The following is a 21,690-nucleotide window of genomic DNA, read 5'->3' on the forward strand; positions in this document are numbered from 1 at the left end:
ACCCCCCCGCCCCCGGCCTGAGTGAGCCAGAGCCCCCGAATCAGTGGCTCCTTTAACCCCGTCCTGTCTGAGCGAAGAACAGACGCCCTCCAGCGACCTACACGCAGAGGAGGGGCCAAATCCAAAGCTGAGCCCCTGGGAGCTGTGAGAACAAAGAAGAGAAAGGGAAATCTCTCCCAGCAGCCTCAGAAACAGCGGATTAAAGCTCCACAATCAACTTAATGTCTGTGGAATACATGAATAGACAACGAATCATCCCAAATTGAGGAGGTGGACTTTGAGAGCAAGATTTATGCTATATAGCCTTGATTCCACCATTTGTCCTAGGGTTCTATCCATCCGTTTTGTTTTGTTTTTTTTTTAATTTTTTTCTTCTTAACAATTATTTTTTTTATTTTAATAACTATTATATTTTATCTTACTTTATTTTATTTTACTTTATATTCTTTCTTTCTTTTTTTCCTTCCCTCCCTCCTTCCTTCCTTCCTTCCTCCCTCCCTCCCTTCCTCCTTTCTTTCTTTCTTTCTTTCCTTCTTTCTTTCTTTCTACTTCTACTAATTCTTTCTTTCTACTTTTTCTCCCTTTTATTCTGAGCCATGTGGATGCAAGGATCTTGGTGCTGCAGCCAGTCAGTGATGTGCCTCTGAGGTGGGAGAGCCAACTTCACGACACTGGTCCACAAGAGACCTCCCAGCTCCACATAATATCAAATGGTCAAAATCTGCCAGAGATCTCCATCTCAACACCAGCACCCAGCTTCACTCAACGACCAGCAAGCTACTGTGATGGACATCCTATGCCAAACAGCTAGCAAGACAGGAACACAACCCCACCCATTAGCAGAGAGGCTGCCTAAAATCATAATAAGTCCACAGACACCCCAAAACACACCATCAGACGTGGACCTGCCCACCAGAAAGACAAGATCCAGACTCATCCACCAGAACACAGGCACTAGTTCCCTCCACCAGGAAGCCTACACAACCCACTGAACCAACCTTAGCCACTGGGGACTGACACCGAAAACAATGGGAACTACGAGCCTGCAGCCTGCAAAAAGGAAACCTCAAACACAGTAAGATAAGCAAAATGAGAAGACAGAAAAACACACAGCAGATGAAGGAGCAAGATAAAAACCCACCAGACCTAACAAATGAAGAGGAAACAGGCAGTCTACCTGAAAAATAATTCAGAATAATGATAGTAAACGTGATCCAAAATCTTGGAAATAGAATGGACAAAATGCAAGAAACATTTAACAAGGACATAGAAGAACTAAAGATGAAACAAACAACGATGAACAACACAATAAATGAAACTAAAAATACTCTAGATGGGATCAATAGCAGAATAACTGAGGCAGAAGAATGGATAAGTGACCTGGAAGATAAAATAGTGGAAATAACTACTGCAGAGCAGAATAAAGAAAAAGGAATGAAAAGGACTGAGGACAGTCTTAGAGACCTCTGGGACAACATTAAATGCACCAACATTCGAATTATAGGGGTTCCAGAAGAAGAAGAGAAAAAGAAAGAGACTGAGAAGATATTTGAAGAGATTATAGTTGAAAACTTCCCTAATATGGGAAAGGAAATAGTTAATCAAGTCCAGGAAGCACAGAGAGTCTCATACAGGATAAATCCAAGGAGAAATATGCCAAGATACATATTAATCAAACTGTCAAAAATTAAATACAAAGAAAGCATATTAAAAGCAGCAAGGGAAAAACAACAAATAACACACAAGGGAATCCCCATAAGGTTAACAGCTGATGTTTCAGCAGAAACTCTGCAAGCCAGAAGGGACTGGCAGGACATATTTAAAGTGATGAAAGAGAAAAACCTGCAACCAAGATTACTCAACCCAGCAAGGATCTCATTCAGATTTGATGGAGAAATTAAAACATCTACAGACAAGCAAAAGCTGAGAGAGTTCAGCACCACCAAACCAGCTTTACAACAACTGCTAAAGGAACTTCTCTAGGCAAGAAGCACAAGAGAAGGAAAAGATCTACAATAACGAACCCAAAACAATTAAGAAAATGGGAATAGGAACATAAATATCGATAATTACCTTAAATGTAAATGGACTAAATGCTCCCACCAAAAGACACAGATTGGCTGAATGGATACAAAAACAAGACCCATATATTTGCTGTCTACAAGAGACCCACTTCAGACCTAGAGACACATAAAGACTGAAAGTAAGGGAATGGAAAAAGATATTCCATGCAAATGGAAAGCAAAAGAAAGCTGGAGTAGCAATTCTCATATCAGACAAAATAGACTTTAAAATAAAGACTATTAGAAGAGACAAAGAAGGACACTACATAATGATCAAGGGTTCGATCCAAGAAGAAGATATAATAATTGTAAGTATTTATGCACCCAACATAGGAGCATCTCAATACATAAGGCAAATACTAACATCCGTAAAAGGGGAAATAGACAGTAACACATTCATAGTAGGGGATTTAACACCCCACTTTCACCAATGGACAGATCATCAAAAATGAAAATAAATAAGGAAACACAAGCTTTAAATGATACATTAAACATGATGGACTTAATTGATATTTATAGGACATTCCATCCAAAAACAACAGAATACACATTTTTCTCAAGTGCTCATGGAATATTCTCTAGAACAGATCATATCTTGGGTCACAAGTGAAGCCTTGGTAAATTTAGGAAAATTGAAATTGTTTCAAGTATCTTTTACAACCACAACGATATGAGACTAGATATCAATTACAGGAAAAGATCTGTAAAAAATACAAACACATGGAGGCTAAACAATACACTACTTAATAATGAAGTGATCACTGATGAAATCAAAGAGGAAATAAAAAAAATACCTAGAAACAAGTGACAATGGAGACACAATGACCCAAAATCTATCGGATGCAGCAAAAGCAGTTGTAAGAGGGAAGTTTATAGCAATACAATCCTACCTTAAGAAACAAGAAACATCTTGAATAAAGAACCTAAACTTGCACCTAAAGCAATTAGAGAAAGAAGAACAAAAAAAAAACCCAAGTTAGCAGAAGGAAAGAAATCATAAAAATCAGATCAGAAATAAATGAAAAAGAAATGAAGGAAACAATAACAAAGATCAATAAAACTAAAAGCTGGTTCTTCGAGAAGTTAAACAAAATTGATAAACCATTAGCCAGACTCATCAGGAAAAAAAGGGAGAAGACTCAAATCAATAGAATTAGAAATGAAAAAGGAGAAGTAACAACTGACACTGCAGAAATACAAAAGATCATGAGAGATTACTACAAGCAACTCTATGCCAATAAAATGGACAACCTGGAAGAAATGGACAAATTCTTAGAAATGCACAACCTGCCAAGACTGAATCAGGAAGAAATAGAAAATATGAACAGACCAATCACAAGCACTGAAATTGAAACTGTGATTAAAAATTTTCCAACAGACAAAAGCCCAGGACCAGATGGCTTCACAGGTGAATTCTATCAAACATTTAGAGAAGAGCTAACACCTATCCTTCTCAAACTCTTCCAAAATATAGCAGAGGGAGAAACACTTCCAAACTCATTCTACGAGGCCACCATCACCCTGATACCAGACAAAGATGTCACAAAAAAAGAAAACTACAGGCCAATAACACTGATGAACATAGATGCAAAAATCCTCAACAAAATACTAGCAAACAGAATCCAACAGCACATTAAAAGGATCATACACCATGATCAAGTGGGGTTTATTCCAGGAATGCAAGGATTCTTCAATATACGCAAAACAATCAATGTGATACACCATATTAACAAATTGAAGGAGAAAAACCATATGATCATCTCAATAGATGCAGAGAAAGCTTTTGACAAAATTCAACACCTATTTGTGATAAAAACCCTCTTGAAAGTAGGCATAGAGGGAACTTTCCTCAACATAATAAAGGCCATATATGACAAACCCACAGCCAACATCGTCCTCAATGGTGAAAAACTGAAAGCATTTCCACTAAGATCAGGAACAAGACAAGGTTGCCCACTCTCACCACTCTTATTCAACATAGTTTTGGAAGTTTTAGCCACAGCAATCAGAGAAGAAAAGGAAATAAAAGGAATCCAAATCAAAAAAGAAGAAGTAAAGCTGTCACTGTTTGCAGATGCCATGATACTATACATAGAGAACCCTAAAGATGCTACCAGAAAACTACTAGAGCTAATCAATGAATTTGGTAAAGTAGCAGTATACAAAATTAATGCACAGAAATCTCTGGCATTCCTATACACTAATGATGAAAATTCTAAAAGTGAAATCAAAAAAACCCTCCCATTTACCATTGAAACAAAAAGAATAAAATATCTAGGAATAAACCTACGTAAGGAGACAAAAGACCTGTATGCAGAAAATTATAAGACACTGATGAAAGAAATTAAAGATGATACAAATAGATGGAGAAATATACCATGTTCTTGGATTGGAAGAATCAACATTGTGAAAATGACTCTACTACCCAAAGCAATCTACAGATTCAATGCAACCCCTATCAAACTACCACTGGTATTTTTCACAGAATTAGAACAAAACATTTCACAATTTGTATGGAAACACAAAGGACCCCGAATAACCAGAGCAATCTTGAGAACAAAAAACGGAGCTGGAGGAAATAGGCTCCCTGACTTCAGACTATACTACAAAGCTACAGTAACCAAGACAGTATGGTACTGGCACAAAAACAGAAAGATAGATCAATGGAACAGGATAGAAAGCCCAGAGATAAACGCACGCACATATGGTCACCTTATCTTTGATAAAGGAGGCAGGAATGTACAGTGGAGAAAGGACCGCCTCTTCAATAAGTGGTGCTGGGAAAACTGGACAGCTACATGTAAAAGTATGAGATTAGATCACTCCCTAACACCATACACAAAAATAAGCTCAAAATGGATTAAAGACCTAAATGTAAGGCCAGACACTATCAAACTCTTAGAGGAAAACATAGGCAGAACACTCTATGACATAAATCACAGCAAGATCCTTTTTGACCCACCTCCTAGAGAAATGGAAATAAAAATAAAAATAAACAAATGGGACCGAATGAAACTTCAAAGCTTTTGCACAGCAAAGGAAACCATAAACAAGACCAAAAGACAACCCTCAGAATGGGAGAAAATATTTGCAAATGAAGCAACTGACAAAGGATTAATCTCCAAAATTTATAAGCAGCTCTTGCAGCTCAATAACAAAAAACAAACAACCCAATCCAAAAATGGGCAGAAGACCTAAATCGACATTTCTCCAAAGAAGATATACAGACTGCCAACAAACACATGAAAGAATGCTCAACATCATTAATCATTAGAGAAATGCAAATCAAAACTACAATGAGATATCATCTCACACCAGTCAGAATGGCCATCATCAAAAAATCTAGAAAAAATAAATACTGGAGAGGGTGTGGAGAAAAGGGGACCTTCTTGCACTGTTGGTGGGAATGTAAATTGATACAGCCACTGTGGAGAATAGTATGGAGGTTCCTTTAAAAACTTCAATTAGAACTACCATGTGACCCAGCAATCCCACTACTGGGCATATACCCTGAGAAAACCATAATTCAAAAAGAGTCATGTACCAAAATGTTCATTACAGCTCTATTTACAATAGCCCAGAGATGGAAACAACCTACGTGTCCATCATTGGATGAATGGATAAAGAAGATGTGGCACATAATATACAATGGAATATTACTCAGCCATAAAAAGAAACGAAATTGTGCTATTTGTAATGAGGTGGATGGAACTAGAGTCTGTCACACAGAGTGGAGTAAGTCAGAAAGAGAAAAACAAATACCATATGCTAACACATATATATGGAATTTAAGAAAAAAAATGTCATGAAGTACCTAGGGGTAAGACAGGAATAAAGACACAGACCTACTAGAGAATGGACTTGAGGATATGGGGAGGGGAAGGGTAAGCTGTGACAAAGCGAGAGAGAGGCATGGACATATATACACTACCAAACGTAAGGTACATAGCTAGTGGGAAGCAGCTGCATAGCACAGGGAGATCAGCTCGGTGCTTTGTGACCGCCTGGAGGGGTGGGATAGGGAGGGTGGGAAGGAGGGAGACGCAAACGGGAAGAGATATGGGAACATATGTATATGTATAAATGATTCACTTTGTTATAAAGTAGAAACTAACACACCATTGTAAAGCAATTATACTCCAATAAAGATGTAAAAAAAAAAACTATATATAAAATATGAATTTTTAAAAATCTGGCTGTTTCAGTTTTTTTTGTTTTGTTTTGTGTTTTAAAAAAAATGTGGTAGATCTGGAACTAGTCACCGGAATTGCTAATGCAACTCAAGTGAAATGATTCTGTTTAATTCTAGAGTTGCTGTCATATGTTATTTGTAGTGTTTTATAATAACATTTAGTTAACAACTTGAATTGTCTAATTATTAATAACCTAAATTAAGTGAATTTCCCTTTGTTTTACATGCTAATTCTATTTTATATAGATACCAATTTAAATATATATATTTTAACATCTGGTTTGAAATATTTTCAGAAAATAAACTAAATGAACTTTATTTCTAAACATTGATGTATTTACCATAATTTATGAACAACATTTTATTTATACCAAAGTATTTTATAGTCCTTTCCCTAGTATTAATGACTATAAACCTAGCATGCATACTACTAATAAAATTGTAATCATAATATTAATAATAAAAATTTTAATTTGCCATTAAAACCAATTTGAAAAATATATATTAATATTGATTAAAGAAATACAACCTTTTTATGGACATACATTCAATCCACATGCTATCCTGCTGTATGCTAAATGCCCTGTGCTGTGCTGAATCCCTCTTTTCTCCCACTCTCAGACATATTGTAGGAAATAAGACCAGTATACAAGGAGTTCCCAACAAGAGGTAGGAAGGCCACCGTCTATAAGCAACTCTAGGCATTTAAGGCAGATACACGAGAGGCAACTTCTCTTTGTAAAAGCAGTTTTACTTCCAAGCATTAGTGCTCCAGTTTTTCACAGGAAAGAAAATAAATAAGAGACATGTTTTCTGATAACATTCAGTTATAGCACTCTGAGAGACAGACAAAAAAAAAATCTGATATCAAAAGAAAATGAGCATAAAATTTAGGTCACTACTAAATTAATATTTTCTCTGTGGGTTTTCCTTTACCAATGGCTTTTATACACACTTCACATGTAAGTATTTAGGCTAAATGCATTGAAAATCTTGCTTTTTCATTGATGCTCCATTAGCAGGAGTGAATTCTGTTGCACCAGTGTCTAAGCTATTTTAAAGCAAGAAGGAGGTTGTGGCACCTTTTTTACCCAACAACAAATCATTCTGATTTTACTCTTAATTCATGGCTGATACACTTTTCCCACAGTGCCCCTTGACTGCTGCCCCTTGACATGCTGCAACATGTGAAGTTGTGTCTAAGGTATTTGTCATTCTACCATTAGCTGTTTTTCTATAATAAGTGAACCTAAGGTCGCCTTATTCTCTATTTATCCTAAATCAATTTGCCTCAGAGGACTAAATAGAGCCTCCCATAATGAACTTGGGTCCCTGTTCATACTATCTGGATGCTCATCATCATATTCCTTTATTGATGTCAATCATGCATTGTGTACGGGAAGATAAATGGGAAACATTACAAGTTGCATTTCTTTCCTGACTCACGAACCATAAAATATGGATTTTTTTTCTTTTTAGTATAGACTCCTACATTATCCTCATCAAATGTTGCTAAGAACAAATATGGCGACCCTGTTTTGCATATTTTGGCATGCCTCAAATTACTAAAGTGTGTGCTCAATTAGTTGTGTTTGCTCTTTCCTGAAACTTTAATCCCTTCCTCTCCCCTACCGCTAAGCAAATAAACATGCTGTCTCCTATTTGAACAAAGGAGACCTCTATTTGGATCCTACAGGTATAGACTTTTCTCTTCATCTCCACAGCCAAACTCTTTGAAAGTGTAGTTCCCAAATTCCATCTCCATTTCTTCACATCTAATTCACTTCTGAAGCCACAGTAACCCAGGATTATCTAGTTTAACACTGAAAAATCCCACAACCCAGGAAAACTCTCAGTCTTAGCTAGATAAACTGGGACAGTTGGTCACCTTTAAACCCCTTTTCTTTCCTCCCATTATCTCCACATCCAGTCACTCTTCAAATTGTAAGAGTTAAACCGCTTATCTTGAATCCATACTTTCCTTTATACTCTCACAGTCTCCTAGTTCAAATTCTCATCTGCTCACAGCCTACTGTACAAGCCTCCTATATGAGAATGACTCCCTTAGCTCTACTATCAAATTAATCTTTCTAAAAGGCTAACCTGATTGTGTTACCCTGTTTGCTTAACATGCTTTAATAGACTCCTTCTGAAAACTATAAAATTTCAATCAGATACTTAATGATCTTCTCCTTTTCCATCTGTATACTCTTGCTTGTTTTTTCTTCCTCCTTCCTTAAGCTCTATTCAAACATATTATTACTCTCAGAATATGCCTTTGTAGCCTCATACTTCCATGGCTTTGTACATGCACTGCTGTTTCCTGGAATCCACCTTCTCGAGATTACCTGGTATATCCTACTTACCCTCCAAATCTCAGCTCAAGCACAGCCTCCTCTTGGGAGCCATCCACAGCCTTCTAGGCAGATAAGAGTTCTCCTTCTTGCTTTTCCCCTGCGTCTTGTATCCTCTTCCATTTTAACACATACCTCATTGCATTAAAATCTCATTTCTCCTTCCTTTCCAAGCTACAAAGTCCTTAAGGAGAGGTGCTATGCGTTTCCCTGTCATATGTAATGTATCAGCAGAGTTTCTATCTCAATAAAAAATTGTTGGGCTTCCCTGGTGGTGCAGTGGTTGGGAGTCCGCCTGCCGATGCAGGGGACACGGGTTTGTGCCCCGGTCCGGGAAGATCCCACGTGCTGCGGAGCGGCTAGGACCGTGAGCCATGGCCGCTGAACCTGCGTGTACGGAGCCTGTGCTCCGCAATGGGAGAGGCTACAACAGTGAGACGCCCGAGTACCGCAAAAAAAAAAAAAAAAAATATATTGTTGCATTAATGTTTAATGAAGTAATTACATTATTTTTATAGTCCTACTTTTAGGAGGCATGGTACATAAAAGCACATAGACAAGATCTTTTAACCTACATGCCCCTGTACAATTACTTCATAAATTGTACCTAATACCTGAAAAGTGACTAAGAGTAACTAGACCTACCAAAATTGGAAAAAGTGTTGATGATTTGCTTACCGTTCTTGCATCCCATGCAGACAGGGACTTATCTGCAGAACCTGTGAGAAGAATGTTGGAGCAAGGAAAAAACTCGATGCTGTTCACAGAGTCTGTATGTCCATACAAAGTGCATCTGCATCTTTCACTGTATAGAGAAACAGTAAGAGTTAAAGCTGTAGGACTTAGCGCTACATGTTTCTTATGCTGTCTATATAATGCTAACAAAGATAGTTCAAGTATCTGAGGCATAAAGTAGCTTTACAAGTGGCAAGATGTACAAAAATAACATTTTAAAAGGAGAGTGCTACAACCACCTTATATTCTAAACACTTTATAGAATTAGCAGCATAAAATTGACTAAATTTAAATTACATTCAATTTATAAAGTCAGTTGGTAAAGTCATCTTTATACTACCTCATTTATTCCTTATCATGAAATGACTACTTAAAAACTGTTCCCATCTCACAAAGGAATACACTGAGGAAGAAAACATTTCATAATATGGGAAGACCAGAGAAACTTCTTTAAGTTGCTCAGTCTCTCTTCCTCCCCCCGCCCCACCCCCACCTCAGCTGCTTGGGTTTACATTAGAATCACCTGAGATACTTTTAGAAGATACTCCACCTCAAGCCCCAGACATTCTGTTTCACTGGATCTGAGATGGAGCCTGAGCAGAAGTGTGAATTAACAAATCTAAACCCGTGGTTCCCAAAGTGTTTTACCCAGACCAGCAGCATCAGCATCCCTTGGGAACATATCAGAAATGCAAATTGGGCCTCATCCTAAACCCACTGAATCAGAAACTCTGGGGCTGGGGCCCAACTGTCTGTGTTTTACAAGCTCTCCAGTTGATTCGATACTCACAGAAGTCTGAGAACCACTGATTTAAATGATTAGAAATAACTCATAAGGAAAGACAACTGCAGCTTTGCCTTTTGCCATTTTATGAAAGGACTGTTTCTTAATGAAGCAGGATATATTCATAGAGCAGTATCACTTCTCATTTGTAATGTTTGATTGTCTTTTAATTAACTTTATTTATAAACCTACTTTAAAAATAGAGAAGAAACAGGATAACTAATAATGCTGAGAACAGAGGAGTCAATATAGGTACATTTCTAGTATGATAACCAGCTCATTAAGCTCTGATGGCTGTCTGGCTTGAGCCATGCCATACGTGACAGTATGGTGGAGTGGAAAAAACTGTGCTATGGGAGCTGGTAGCCTGGGTTCCAGTCCTAACTTTGACAAGAACTAGCAGGGTTACCATAGAGAAGTTATTAACCTCAGTGGCAGTAGGGGTCCTTCTTGTGAGAATGAGATTACTTAATCTGATACACTGAGAGGTACAATCTAGCTTCGACAATCTGCGATTTTTGACCAAGGTTGTAAATGTAAAAGGCAAGGGAAGAAGTCAAATTGAGCATAACATCTAAGAACTCTTTGGAGCAAAGTTAGTTCCTCCTTACTTAAATTTTGGCTTTTTTGAGAAGTTAGAAAATATTAAGATTTATGTGGATACGTATGTAAGTTACTCAGTTTTGCCCCTTGATTGAGACTTTTCATATCAAAGTGAAGTATTATAGTACTTAATGTCAGGAACAAGGAAATAAAATCAATAAATTCATTAATCAGGGCCATTTTGTATCTGTTTCTTTATCTTAATATTTCTGAGAGAGGCTGATAATATTTTGATCATTAAGGTTGATGAAAGGTCAATAAATACCAGGGGTCAAAAACCATGGCCCATGGCTGGCTGCCTATTTTCGCAAAGAATGATTTATTGGAACACATCAATTTGTTTACACATGTCTATCGCTGCTTTCCCATGACAACAGCAGAGTTGCACAGTTATGAGAGACCATATGGTTCACAAGCCTAAAATATTTAATACCTGACCCCTCAAAAATATATTTGGATATTTGTAAGTATGCTCAGATTTTATTTATGACATTTTTTTGAGATGTGTGCTAAAACTTACAGGATAAATTCTTTTCTTTTATTTTTAAAGAAGTACTGTTTTATGCAGAAATTTTACCTGCTGTTTTCTAATGATTCTCAAAATATAAGTATAAAACATTTCTTTAAACATTTATATTCCAAAGCCCACTACATTGACATAATCATCTTTAACTATTAGAGTAATTGCTCCAGATATAGCTCTATGACAAAGAAAAAGAGAGATTGATTTCATAAAAAAATGAAAATTATATATTATATAATGTAGTAAATTATTAAATTAAATTATATAAGAAAGTCAATAGTTTATTATGAAATATTATTCTCTAAAAAACATCCTCACATTAAGAAAATACTAAGAATGTTATTTTTAGTCATATTTCATTTATAGAAAGTATAATTTAAAAAGGAAATGTTTATAATTATAACATGTATATAATTCCTCCCATTTTTCTTTTATTCAACTACCAATTTTTTGAAATCATTTTGTTAATCTTACAATGTCAAAAATTATAACACACACATATGATCAGTAATCACAAATCCCAGTGTTGCTCAGTGCCTCCCATCCTCCTAGTGTTCAATTAGTATCTATTTAAATTAATCCTCTGAACCCATACTTTTATATATTTTCTTGATTATTCAGTACTTCAAGAGCAATTCTGAATGGTTGTAATATCTTGGGGAACATCAGTTCTCCTCCTCCAATGTTTGTGGAGGAATGTTTCACTGTCTCATACCAGGGGCAAAGTCTGAGGCCAGCCGAATCTCTCTTCCCTTTCCTGCCTAACTTCCTTTGTGGATGATTTGCTTTTTACACCCATAGCCCTAACAGTTCTTTTGCAAACACTGGAGTTCAGAAATTTCACCATGGCATGGCTTGATAGCAATTTCCGTCTTAGACTTTTGTTATCCTAGTAAGTAGTTATTCTTTCACTATATCTTTGTTTTTCTCTTCCATTTATTCTGCTTTTTTTTCTTTTTTCCCCCTTAAGAACACCAGCTATGTTTTATTTTGTCTCATTTTCCTCTACATTTAACATTTTCTCTATAATCCTTGTATCCTTATATATATATATATATATATATATATATATATATATATATATATATAAAATTTATTTTTCATACCTGTTCTTTATAATTCTTAGTTGTGGTTATTTGTGTGTCTGTGAAGAGGGAGCAATCAAAAACCTTTATTTATGTTTTTGATTTCACTTTTTTCCTAATATTTCTCAGTCTGCTTTCCATCTGCATCTATTGTCTTATAAAATCATAATAAAATGCTTTAGCTCTTTTGATGTTCTATTTTATTATGTAAAATCAACTTGAAATATAGCATTTTGGGCTTCCCTGGTGGCAGAGTGGTTAAGAATCTGCCAGTTCAGGGGACACAGGTTTGAGCCCTGGTCCGGGAAGATCCCACATGCCGTGGAGCAACTAAGCCCGTGCACCACAACTACTGAGCCTGTGCTCTAGAGCCCACGAGCCACAACTACTGAGCCCGCATGCCACAACTACTGAAGCCCATGCGCCTAGAGCCCGTGCTCCACAACAAGAGAAGCCACCGCAAGGAGAAGCCCGCGCACCGCAACAAAGAGCAGCCCCCGCTCGCCACAACTAGAGAAAGCCCATGCTCAGCAACAAAGACCCAATGCAGCCAAAAATAAATAAAATCAAAATAAATAAATTTATTAAAAAAAGAAATACAGCATTTCTGTAATTTGACTGAAAATATAGAGGACTTTTTGTCTGAATTATTGGTAACTTTACTTATGTAATTCCTTGTGCACTGTATGATCTTCAGTGGAATTTGGTTTATATTCATTTATTCTTCAATTTTTACAATTCATCATCAGTTCTGGGTTGGTTTCTTTTTATTATGACTTAACATTATATGGGACAGCTACTTGCTAAAGATTAATGGCAAAAGGAGGGAAATTAGATTTAGGTTAACTCTAATTTCTAATCAGATTTGCTATCTTCCCAAAAGACTTCTCACTGAGTGTGTTACTGGCTTGATTCCTGAAGTTCATCTTTCCTCCACTTTTATATTTTAAAGTACGGATGTAGCTTGTTGCTAAACTTCTCAAGTCACAGGCTCTATATTAACTCTAAAGGCCCCTGTCTCCCTTACCACCCTCAACCTGCCTCACCTCCGGCAGTTTCCTTGATCTCCTTTATCCAGCAATAAAACTGTCTTGCTGGGATTTGTGCTACAATGATAAAGTAACCAGTACTGTGCCTCTCCCTCCACAACAAACAACTATAAAATGACACAAATTATATGAGGCAACTGTTTTCTGGCACTGAACTAAACACAGCACAGGATGGGAAACCTTGAGCAAAGAAAAAAATTCAAAGAGCTCCATGACCTCCCTGACTTTCTCTTTGGAAGCACTTCCCTGCTATCAAATATAGTAGTAGAACCCCAGTAGATTTGAAGTCTCACTGAGCCAAGAGGAAATGGGAATAGTTTGACCTGCTGCTATGCCTGAAATTTGCAGTGAAGGGTATGTGAGAAAAGGGAGCTGCATGGGAAATGGCAGTAGTTTGCATGGGGATTTGCTGTGAATTGTTGGCCAAGGTCTAGATGGTATTTCGACAGAGTAAGACTCTACAAGCCCTGTGTGGTTGAGTGCCGTACGATGATACCAGAGACCAGGAACTGTTGGAAGACACTGGACTTTAATCCCAACCAGGGTGGGCTGAGTGCTGTACAATGATATCAGAGACCAGGTACTGATGGAAGACACTGGACTTTAATCCCAACTAGAGCAGAGGGAACTCAGTAGGCACCTCAGACTTTCAGTTGTGACTACAGAAAAGCACCCACCATAGGAGTAAGGGTCAGGTTCATGAATTAAGTTCAAAATCAAAATAGACTTGTCCTTACCAAGAATAAAACTAAGCCTGAAAGGGCAAAAAATTATCTGCCTATAATTAAACAGATTGCCAGAACAGAACTCACTACCTTTTGTAGAAAGATCACTTAATATAGACTTTCTACAATTTGCTATTAACAACATCCAGCATATAATTAAAAAAAAAATTGGTACACATGTGAAGAGGTGAAAAATGTGACCCATAATCAAGTAAAAAGCTCAGTAGTAGAAACAGACTCTAAGATGAATCAAATGTTGGTAATCAAAGATCAAGACTTCAACCATATATCATAAGTATGTTTAAGGATTTAAAGAAACAGTTATAATGGGTGTACAAATAGAGACTCTCAGACAATAAATGGAAACTATAAAAAAAGAATTGATAAGTATAACACATGAAATAAAGTTTATTGCATGAGCAAAATAGTAAGTTGGATACTGCAGAAAAAAGGATCAGTGAACTTGAATAAGATCAATAGAACATACCTAAATTGAAGAACAGAGAAAAAAATATTGAAAAACCATAGATAGAGCCCCAGTCATCAGTGGGGGTAATAGCATGGTCTAACACAGGAATAACAGGGTTTTCAGAGGTGGCGGGTAGGTGTAGAGGAGGAGGGAAAGAGAAAAGGGTCAGAACATTTTTGAAAGAATAGTGGCTAAAGTGTTCCTCAATTGGATGAGAAGTACCAATGTACAGATCCAAGAAGCTCAGGAAAATCCAAGCATAATTAAGAATAGACAGAACACACCTAAGCATATCATAGTAAAACTGCTAAAAGCAAAATCTTAAAAAAAGTCTGACAGTCACAACCAATGAAAGAAACATAACATGTAGGAAACAATGATGTCAATGGCAACTGACCTCTCAACAGAAACAATAGACAGAATACAATAAAACAACATTTTTAAGGGCTGAAAATGCAATAATCAGTTAAAATACCTTCAATAATGAAAACGGAACAACTTTTCAGACAAATGAAAGCTGAGAAAATTCATCACCAGCAGGTCTTTCCTATATGAATGCTGAAGAGAAGGTATTCAGACTGAATGGAAAGGACACCAGATGGAAACATCTGTATACAGAAAAGAGTATCATCATCTGAAATGATAAATATATGGGTAAATGTAAAACATCTTTTTCTAATTTTTAAAAGATATCTGGCTAAAGTAAAGATACCATCATTGTACTGGACAGTGTTTTAAGTACGTAAAAGTAAAATACAAGACAGCAAAATCACGAAGATGGGGTAAACATGGAATTACACTGTTTTAAGGTCCTTACGTATTAGATGAAGTAGTACCATATTAACTCATTAGATTGTGATTAAAAATAATAAATTGTTGATTATTACAACAATATACTTTAATCTCAATAATACTGAATAAAAGAATCCAGATAAATATGTCTATGTATCATATAATTAAATTCATATGAAGTTCAAGAACAGACACTCTATGGTTATAGAAACCAGACAGTGTTTGCTATGGGGAGTGGGCTTTCATTAGATGAATGGGAAATTTCCTGTGGTCATAGAAATGGCCTATATCTTCATTAGTTTTAAAGGTATATACATTTGTCAAAACTCATCTAATTGAACACTTAATAAGCTGCCCATTTCACTGTATATATTACCTTGACTAAACAATTAAAAATAAATAACACTTTTCAGAATACGTTTTCCTTCTGGCTTCACTCTCCTGGTATGTGGGACACAATAACTACTTAATATACATTTCTGTGAATAATTGAATATATATAGTGATCCTATTCTCTTATCAAGTACATCTCCATACGTGCATGTGTCAATTGCATGCATCTTCATAGATGGATAAAGAATCTTTAATATTTGGAATAGCTATACCATTAACATATATATCTTTGTTTTCTAAAGGCATGCATAACATAGTTACTGGGAAGTCTTTTATGTTTAATTAAAAAGGAAATATAAAGAAATAGACAAACAAAAATCCACAAAAGGTTTAACAGAAAAACATGAGAGAAAATAAAACAATACAGATAACTGCATAAAAAAGATGTGTGAACAACATCAGCAAAATATTAAAGAATGATTACTATTTCTAACCTCCTGTGAGTTATTACTGAAAGATAGTTCCACCTCTGATAAAGTTAAGCATTGCTATTTGCAAGTAGTTCATTAGTGGTAACTTTTTAAAAGGCTGTATTTATTAAATAGAATAAACCTGAATAGAATTTCTATTATTTTTTAATTGAAGCATTTCAACCTATAAATAAGTATGTTCTTACCTTAATCTTTTTTACAGACAGAATTTGCCAAAAAACTAAAAAGTCTCCTATTTGCAAAATCTGGTACTATTTTTAAGGCAAATGCAACAGTATTATAAATATGATTATACCTGTTTCATCACAATGAAGATCTAACATGTACACAGAAAATGTATAATTTAGAAATGTGTGTCCTTACATATGTGCACTATTGTGTCCTTCCATATTATGTGCACTGTGCACATTCAAAACTTATATTCAGGCTTTGTCTGTTGTCACTAAAACCCAATTTAATTATTTGGGAGTGTATTCAGTTATGGTAGTGGGATAGAGGGAGAGATTCCTCAATGATTTATTCTAGAGCTCATAGTTTCCCAAACAAAAAGAAAAAGCTGGGTCTTCATATAGCTTAAAGGAAGAAAGAACTGCTCAAGGGGGCAAGAAATCTGCTCCCAAGTCACTTGTTTAATGTGTGGGGCATTCCAGGTAGACAGGCTGCAAGAGCAGGCTTGTAAGAGATTAATTAGCTGCCAGAGAAGGAAGTCCCTCCCATTCAGAATTCTTTGCAAGGTGAAAATGGACTAAAGTGATGGAGCATGACAGCACCGCAAGGGATGGAAATTATTTGTACATTTCCATCAAAAACATAAACCCTGAAGCCTGATGCAATTTTATCTCTGTTGCTCTGTCTGCTATTTTCTTATCATTTTTGTAGGGAGAAGTTAGTTCACAAGAAAAAGCCCTTTATTAACCCACCTCCTGCTTTTACTTTATTTCCCCTTTTTTCTTCTATCTCTCTCCTTGCCCACCTTGATTCAATTTATTAGTCTGGTAACTGAAGGATGAATATTTCTCTGAATTTTGAACTTGCTATAAAACAAAGTGATCTGCTCTTCTAGAGCAAACGCCTTTTCTTCTAAAATGTATTTCCCATTTGTAACTTGTAAGAGGGCACCGTTTTAACACAGTTCTCCCTTGTGAGGCATTAAATTTTAAAGGTTTTATTTCCTTTGGTGTGTTGGCTGTAACACTATTAATATTGGATATGAAACTGTACTTTTGAAACTTCAAGCTTGTATGAACTTTCAGATCAACAAAATGTGGTTAATGGAATTATGGAACATTTACAAAAGGCAGCAGCAACATATATTCAAGCGAATATGAAGAAAAAGGGTAAAAATTTTATCTATCCTTGTTTTGAAAAAAAATACTGGAATTCATTATCTTATTAACCCTTAGTAAGACCTGAATTTTATTTTATTTCATTTTATTTATTTACTTAGTTTTTACTCTACAGGTTTATTTCAAAAATTTAGTAATTCTGGCAATTCCTTTGCTTCATAAAGAGCTGAAATCAATAGCAATTTCAGCATTCTCATTTTGTTTCACAACGCATTTCATCATTTTCCATTTGGCGGCATCTTATTTGTCCTCTCTTTTTGTCCCTAACCCTCTAAAAGGGCAACCCATGTCCCTATATTTTTTTTTTTCATTTTGTACTTGAATGATAAAAACTCTCCTAGTTCCTTAACTTTTTACAATAAATCTTAAAACTTCCCCCGTATTACTGCACCAGGCTGTAATTAGGAGAAGATTATTCCTGATCCCATCTCTTTTATTTTTTAAAAATTTGTATTGGAGTATAGTTGATTTACAATGTTGTGTAAGTTTCTGCTGTACAGCAAAGTGAATCAGTTATACATATACATATATCCACTCTTTTTAAGATTCTTTTCCCGTATAGGTCATTACAGAGTACTGAGTAGAGTTCCCTGTGCTATACAGTAGGTCTTTATCAGTTATCTATTTTATATATAGTGGTGTGTATATGTCAATCCCAATCACCCAATTTATCCCTCCTCCCCTCCCCTTCCCCCCCTGGTAACCATAAGTCTGTTTTCTACATCTGTGACTCTATTTCTGTCTTGCAAGTAAAAGACCTGGATTTCAAATAGTATTTATATAATTGAGCCAACATATAATGATAACATTTATCACAAGGCTTATCTGAAATAAAAATTCTTTATGAAATACTTAAATCTAATAGGCTAACATGACCATAAGTGAAACATATTTAAATCATCATACTACAACTATAACATCCAAGTTGAATGAGTGATTCCTCCCACCCACTATCATATTTTTAAAAGTTTATACATAAGCTATTTTAAAAATCCATCTGAATTTCCATCTCAGTAAGGCAAAGTTCTCCAGTGACATCCAAATTTTGACTTAAAAAGTTAACATTTTAATTAATGTTATTTTATATTACTCAAATAATATAAAATCCTTTATTGTGCAACAGTTTCTTTGTGAACATAAAATTCAATTGAACATTTAATGGAGGGAGTGATATTCCAATAAAATCTACCAGGGAGTATACCACAAACCCTATCTTAAAGTTCACCATAATCTACTGTGAAAGAATAATCGATTATGTGGTCTGAGTGTCTCAGCCAGGAAAGAGCATCAATAGGCCACAGCTCCTAGACAAAAAAATTTTTTTGACCAAAACCCTTGACAATAAATACACTATCTGAGAATTACTCCCAAATGGTAATAAAACCCCACTCCACATATGTAAAGGGCAGATTCCCGTCAACCTCAAATACCTGGAATGCATCCAGCATTTGGGGAATAAAAGCAAAAGGTGAATAAATAAAATAACCATAATTTAGCCGGGGGCTTGCTCAGAGTACCCTCAAGTCCTCACTCAGACTTGTTAAATAGTCACCTGAACTGTTTTTGCAAAGGGTGTGAGCACAGGGCGGGGGTTACAGAGGCTGGAGTAGTGCCCACTGATAACAGTGAGGAAAAAGCGGACGCTCGGCAGTAAATGGCAGTAAACTGGATAATGGAAAAAATTAAAATAAAAAGACTCAATTTTGAAATGGCAAACTGAGGCAAATGAATGAAGACAAAAGCAAATAACTATATTTCAACAGTTTCTATTACATTTAACACTGTAGTTTAAGTTGATATCTATTGAACATTTATTATTTTAAGTAACTTGCACACCTTAACACTGTGAAGTGTAGTTGGCCCTCATTATTCAAGGATTCCATATATGCAAATTGCCTGCTTGCTAACATGTATTTATAACCCCCAAATCAATGCTCTGCAGGCATTCACATATGTGGGAATGCAGACCAGCAACAAAATTGAGTCACATGACGTGCACAGTTCCAACTGAGGTCCAACTAGACCATGCTCTGCCTTCTTGTTTCAGCTCTCATAACTTAAACAGTGTCCTTTTTGCAGTCAATTGAGTGCCATCTTTTTTGCATTTTTGTGCTTTTTCTGGTAATTTTAGTGATCTTGCTGTTTAAAATGGTCCCTGAGTGCAGTGTTCCTGCAGTTAGATCAGTCTTTAAAAGAACTTTGGCTTCTAAAAATCCTAATTAAAACTATCTAATACCTTGTTTTTTATATACAAAGAAGGTCAAAAGGGTTGTTTCGAAGCACATCTTTCTTAGAAAAGGGCTTTAAAGAAGAAAGGAAATAAATTAGGTTTAAAGGTGATTGTGATCAACTTCATTAACTGTAAATTGATCAATAGATGTAACATTAAATAATTTAAACACAAAAGCCATTTCTGAAATCATCTATTTAAACTTCTCTCCAAAATATTTAAATATATTAAATTTAAACATATTAAGATCACAAGTAGCCACAGTGATACTTTAAAGCTTACACCTCTTTTCCTTTCCATGTCAATTCCCCGAAAGAGATCTTAGTCAGAAACCAGATATCAGGAATGGGAAAAGTCAATGACAAAAGGCAAGATCTCTAGTCACAGAAGAAGCACGGCTGTAGGAGAGTAGGGTTTCCAGCAAAAAAGCAAAGCAGAAAGGAGAGAAAGCAGGGCTAGAATGAGGGGAAAAAATCCTTAGAACATCCAGGGACTGGGTTGTTTGAGAAAAGAAATTTCAATCCAGCTGTTTCCTCGTACTCAGAGCTTTCATTAAAAACTCAGTGTCTTCTGATCACAAAGGGGTACAAAGCTGAATCTGTCACGTTATCCTGCTCATTCCCTTCATAGCACCAATCACGAAGTGAAATTAACTTGACTACTTAAGTCATTGTACCCTCTCCCCACCATTAGCCCTGTCTAGAGTTGCACTCCATGAGGACTCTGGCCTTATCTGTCATGTTCTGTGGCTGAAGAGTAGTACATAGTGGGTCCAGAATCAATAATAATTTATTATTATTAATGAAACTGCAAATCTTCATTGTTTGTGAAGAGACACCATTACCTGCCAGTATTTAACCCTCAATCCAATATCCTTCTCTTTGAACTTAATTGTCAAATATTGAATATATTGTTTAAAAATAAACTACCTGAGTTTTATGTTGATTTCAATTAGCTAAAAAGGAAAGGATTGTATGATCAACACAAATGATCCAAGAATTAATTCCCCCTGAAGGAGCTTTAGAAACTGCCAGTATTTCAGTTTTTATTTTCTCATCTAAAAGCAGAATTTAGTTAGCATAAACTTCTGATCTTAATTCACAAGCTTACTCTTAGGAATGAAAGCTTTTTAAAAGTATTAAGCTGAAAACTCTTATGTTACTATGCTTGATGGTATCAATCTGAGGATCCCATTTTTCCACTGTGTTACTTTTAAATGTCTGTAAAAATGAGTACTTTTAAATGTTTGGATTAGGATAGAACTACTGGTAAAGAAAATGTGAGAAAATATTTTAAGCCTATCAGGGAAACTTCAGTTGTGCCATATATGTTATTCATGGCAGAGAGAGGGAAGTTAGGAGTTGTGAAATGCGTCCTTCCTAGGCTTTGAGTATGAGTACCTCCACGGTTCTCTCAAACTCTGGACGTGCTTTCCCTGACACCCTTACACTTCCTTGAGGCTTTCCTAGACTCATCCTCCATGAAAACCCCACCTGAAAATAATCCATGCTGCTTGCCAAATCCCTTAGGGTATTTTCCTTTGTTTCTAATACATATTTACACTTAGTGGCTTTTCCACTTCATAATTCTTAACCTGTGCTAATGAAATGAGAAGGATGCATGAGAAGGCTTCCTTTAAACTAATATCCTCCCTCCCATTTCTCTTGGGCCCATTTCACCTGAGTGTACTGAGTGTATTTTTAATAGTTACCTTCTAAATTTTTTCATAAATACTATATAAAAACCATAATAAAGTCCTTTCTTTTTTCTTCTTACAGAAGAAGCAATTCTAATTGCAGGAATATGAGTTCATATAAGAAAATAAACAAATAAGATAGTAAGTTGGTGGGAAAATAAATATTCAGGGTCATGCAGGACCTTGTAATAACCTTTAAATTATATGATTAAGTCACTTG

The 21,690-nt window shown here is 35.8% G+C and overlaps 1 protein-coding gene across 1 annotated transcript in view; it reads right to left on the reverse strand.

Moving 5' to 3' along the window:
* Positions 1 to 21,690, reverse strand: part of SPAG16 (sperm associated antigen 16) — an 891,359-nt gene that overhangs the window by 359,508 nt on the left and 510,161 nt on the right. The window contains exon 13 of the mRNA XM_067740696.1: positions 9,288 to 9,414. Coding sequence (XP_067596797.1) covers positions 9,288 to 9,414 — 127 coding nt within the window. The remainder of the gene's footprint in view (positions 1 to 9,287; positions 9,415 to 21,690) is intronic.

Source organism: Pseudorca crassidens, chromosome 6, assembly GCF_039906515.1.
Source record: "Pseudorca crassidens isolate mPseCra1 chromosome 6, mPseCra1.hap1, whole genome shotgun sequence".
Lineage (NCBI taxonomy): Eukaryota > Metazoa > Chordata > Mammalia > Artiodactyla > Delphinidae > Pseudorca > Pseudorca crassidens.